The sequence below is a fragment of the Octopus bimaculoides genome, chromosome 10 (genome assembly GCF_001194135.2).
Source record: "Octopus bimaculoides isolate UCB-OBI-ISO-001 chromosome 10, ASM119413v2, whole genome shotgun sequence".
NCBI lineage: Eukaryota > Metazoa > Mollusca > Cephalopoda > Octopoda > Octopodidae > Octopus > Octopus bimaculoides.
Window position 1 is genome coordinate 50,360,631 of NC_068990.1, and position 4,525 is coordinate 50,365,155.

At 34.1% G+C, this 4,525-nt stretch overlaps 1 protein-coding gene across 2 annotated transcripts in view; it reads right to left on the reverse strand.

The window, feature by feature from the left end:
• Positions 1-4,525, reverse strand: part of LOC106878624 (protein IWS1 homolog) — an 863,399-nt gene that overhangs the window by 793,126 nt on the left and 65,748 nt on the right. For both annotated transcript variants that reach the window (XM_052971184.1, XM_052971183.1), the window contains exon 2: positions 2,082-2,123. In XM_052971184.1, the coding sequence (XP_052827144.1) occupies positions 2,082-2,123 (42 nt within the window). The remainder of the gene's footprint in view (positions 1-2,081; positions 2,124-4,525) is intronic.

Below are 4,525 nucleotides of genomic sequence, written 5' to 3' on the forward strand. Positions count from 1 at the left end.
CTCTCTCTCTCCACCACCTCTCTCTCTCCACCACCTCTCTCTCTCCCTCTCTTGGGATATATATCTTGATCTTTCTCCAAAACTTTGGTTGATTAGTAGAAAAAGAACAGAAGTCATGTAGTAATTAAAAACAATAAGTTCACAAAATAGATTGAGAACTTCAGCTGATTGAAACAGAAATTAAATTTTATACATACAATAGAGACTAATAGTTACTTCTAAAGAGTTATGTGATGAAGTTAGTGCTAGTGGAACTAATGATACATAGTACTGTAACATACCATCACAAAAAAAAAATGAGAAACAAAAGCTTTGAGAACTATTTCAGTAATAAATAGAAGTATTCTTTGTGTAAAGTAGTCTAAATGAAGCCAATGTAAGAAATTTTGTGTGATGGTAACAAAAGCAGATAATGCTGAATACCTGCAGTAATCAAAAAGAAAGGAGTTACATACATGTGATCATTTATGTTTGCAATGTTCAGTGACAACAAAAAAAGTAACCAAAGGTGCCAGCTGATTTATGCAGATGGAATGTAACAATACAAATTAAATATGCAATTAGCTATGCAAGATAAGGTATCAGTCAGTGGTAGATCAAAGAAGTCATGGAAAGAAAACATTAGACTATCAGATACTTGATCAATACATTGGGTCATCTCATAAATAATGCACTTTTTTTATACTTCTTTTATTTTTCAAAATTAAGATAAACAAAGTTCTTTCTTAATCTAAAATATACTCTCCTTCATTTCTTACAATGCTCTTCCATCTATCTGGTAGTCTTGCAAGGCCCCTCTTCCAAAATTCCTTTGTCCGTGATGAAAAATATTCCCCCAGTACTGGTCTGACCTTGTCTACAGAATTCATATTATTTTTTCCATCCAAATGATCTTGAAAACTGCAAAATAAATGATAATCAGATGGGACAATGTCCGGCGAGTATGGTGGGTGGGGCATCATTTCCCATTCAAACTGCTCCAGCCTTTGGAATATCATCCTCTCTGTATGTGGCCAAGCATTATCCTGATGGAAGAAAATTTTTTGCCTTGAAACCAAAGATGGTCATTTTTCTTCTAGTGTTAACTTAAGCTGCTCGCAGTAGATCTCCCTTGTTATCATTTGGTTTGGGTTTAAAAGTTCAAAGCAGACTAAACCTTTCATATCCCACCAAACAGATAACAACACCTTGTGTGGATGAAGACCTTCTTTAGCTTGGAGTACTGGTCTTTCTCCTTTCCCTACCCACTGTTTTCAGCACTCAACATTTTTATAGAGAACCCATTTCTCATCACTAGTCACTATTTGGTCCAAAAAAGGTTCATTCATGAGACATGACAGCAATGAAGAGCACATATTCACTCTCTGCGTGCAATTAAATTTGGAAAGTTTGTGAGGAATCCATTGACCCAATTTGCTGACTTTTCCAATGGTTGATGAATGGTTGAATGACCAAATCCAAGCTTCTCTGCTAGTTCCTCAACAATTACAATGGGATTTTGTTCCACCAGGGTTTGCAGGACATCCTCGTCAAGCTCTACAGATCTTCCAGGACAAGGCTCATCTTCTCAGTTGTAGTTTCCGGCTCTGAATTTCTGGAACCACCGTTGACACTAGCTTACACTTATTGTCCAATCCTCATATACTGCATTAATATTCCTCGCACTTTCCGTTGCGTTGTTGCCTTTATTGAACTCATAAAGCAAAATATGCTGGATATGCTCCTTTGTCACTTCCATTATAACTTTGAAAAAATAACTGTTAAAATCAAACTGCACTCTTCAAAACTTACACTAAAAATAAGTACAAGTTAAAATTACTATCTGCTTTTATAGCAAGTTGATACAGGTGGTTTTTAACAATCCCCCTCCGACTTTTAGTTTATGCAATTGAAAAAAAAATACATTATTTATGGGATGACCCAATACCTGATAGATCCATAGGGCTTACATAGCTAATGTCACCACTGCAAATAAGATGTAATGATGATGTCAAATAAATACATTTGATTTGTTTGTAGTTTACTGAAATATTTGAAATATCTATAAAAACTAATAAATAAGCCAAGAAAGTATTATTTACCTTTGTGTCCAAGAATAACAGCAAGATGCAATGGTGTATTGCCTATAAGAAAAAGGTTGCATTCCAGTCAGTGTTGGTCATTGGATAAATTTTTAACTCAATGAATATATTTACAAGTCTAAATTCTATAATTAACAACTCACTATCTTTCGTAGAATTATAACAGATACATATTCAAACATAGATATATTTAAAAAAATATACAGCAAGTAAAATATTTTCTAACTATTTCAGATCAAATGAGATAACTGACATTTGATATGGAAAATGTATGAATTGACTGACACACTATAATATTTAATTGATGGTCTCTATTAAAAGATGAAGTAATTCAAACTATATATTAATGTTGCATAATTTCTAATTTTGAACAGAAGTTATATTGGGTTCCAATTTGAAACATGAAAAGTAAATTTCTCCATTTAAGTATCAGATAGACAAGTATAAATGAAAAGGTTAATTTACTTTGTTGAACAGGATATAACAAAATATTAACCATTTTTATGCCTTTATGAACCTTTCAACAATAGTTCAAGAAAATTAATGCAGAGGCTTCTTAAAACTAAGCAAACAGAATAATATATTATTCCTTAGCACAAAATACAATCACCGCAGAATATATTAAGACTGAACAATAAATAATTGATTAGTTTGTTAGTTATATGAGGTGGTATCAAAAAGTTTCCAGACTAGTTATGTTTAATAAAAAAAAATAACTTATTTACCTAAGTAAATCATTTCTTTCAAAATAGTCACATTGCGCAGCAATACACAGGTCCCAGTATTCCTGTATCTTTTGGAATCTAGCCTGAAAGTCATATTCCATAAGTGAGATGAGGACCTTCTATGATTTGCTCTTGATCTCGATAATGATGCTAAAACGGCAACTTCTGAGCTGCATTTTCATCTTGGAAAAAAGATGGAAGTCTGCAGGTGCTAAGTCTGGCGAATAGGGCAGATGCAGAAGTGATACCATGTTGTTTTTGGTAAGAAACTCATGAGTGATGAGAGCTCATCGACAGGGTGCATTGTTGTTGTGAAGAATCCAGTTCTTCATGCTCCACAGATCCAGTCACTTTCAATGAATGTTTTCCCTCAAATACTTCAAAGTGTCGCAGTAGGACTCTTGATTGGTAGCCTGGCCCTGGGGGACAAATTCTCAAAGAATAATACCACATTTCCAGGGTTATCACTCATGGGAGGTCTTCCAGATCACTCATCATCTTCCAGGGATGTTCTTCCACTTTTGAAGCACCGATGCCACTGGAAACATTGCGTATAACCCATTGCCTCATTGCCGTAAGCTTGCCGAAGCATGCTTAATGTCTCTGTAGCAGACTTCACAAGTTTAACACAAAATTTCACATTGGCTCTTTGTTCCTGTCCATGACAAAATCACAGACTACAGCATACATGTGATCACAAAAACATAAATTTCACAACTTGTGAAGTAAACACAGTGATGTCACTCAGCACACAGCCTCACAAAGGTTACTTCTAGCCCTCACTCCACACACAACTGTGTGCTGCCACCTGTTGGTGCACTACAGGACTAGTTTGGGAAATTTTTCATACCACCAAGTATATAAGTGTATAGACAGAAGACAAAGAAACAAAAAGGTAAGAAAAAAGAAAGCAATGAAAGGAAAATTAAGAGCTAAATAACTACACTGAAAAAAAAAAGACACACAGGTATATAGAAAAGTAGACAAGTAAATACAAAAAAAATATATTAGCATCAAAAAGAATTTGCCCACTAACTACAAACACTATAACTGTTGATTCTAAAGGAGCCTTCTTAACAGCTGAAAGAATCTATTTCCCAGGTACACTTTGTGTTTAATACTCCAGTGCACCTACTACATATGAAGGCTCTCTTTGCAATTAACCTGCATGTGATAACACTACACCTCTTGTGTGTTCATCGTTTACAATGGGCACAAAATGCACTTTTTAATTGTCAGTGTAGACATAATCAAGACACATAAAAATGAACAAAATTTAAAATACCAGATGAACACCAAAGCCTGCTTCTTACATAGATATATACAAGTGAACAACTCTAATGTGCTATGTTGGATACATTTGGTGTTCATCTGGTATGTTGATTTTTGTTCATTTTTATGTGTCTTGATTATGCCTGCACTGATGATTAAACAGTGCATTTTGTGCACTAATTATGAAATCATATGATATGTGGCTGAATCTGCTTTTAAGGAGCTCGATTCTAGAATTGTATTCCCTCGTGTTCAGAACACTGTATTTATTATGGTAGTTTTGACATTAAGAGTCCCTCATAGCATGAGGCATTTATGTGTATTAATGCCCTTAATATAAATAAATATATTTAAAGGGAATAATTATATCCCTTATGAGGTTTTTTCATGCTGACTACTTGATAAATTCTTATGAAGATTTTATCCTATTTATATATATATATATAT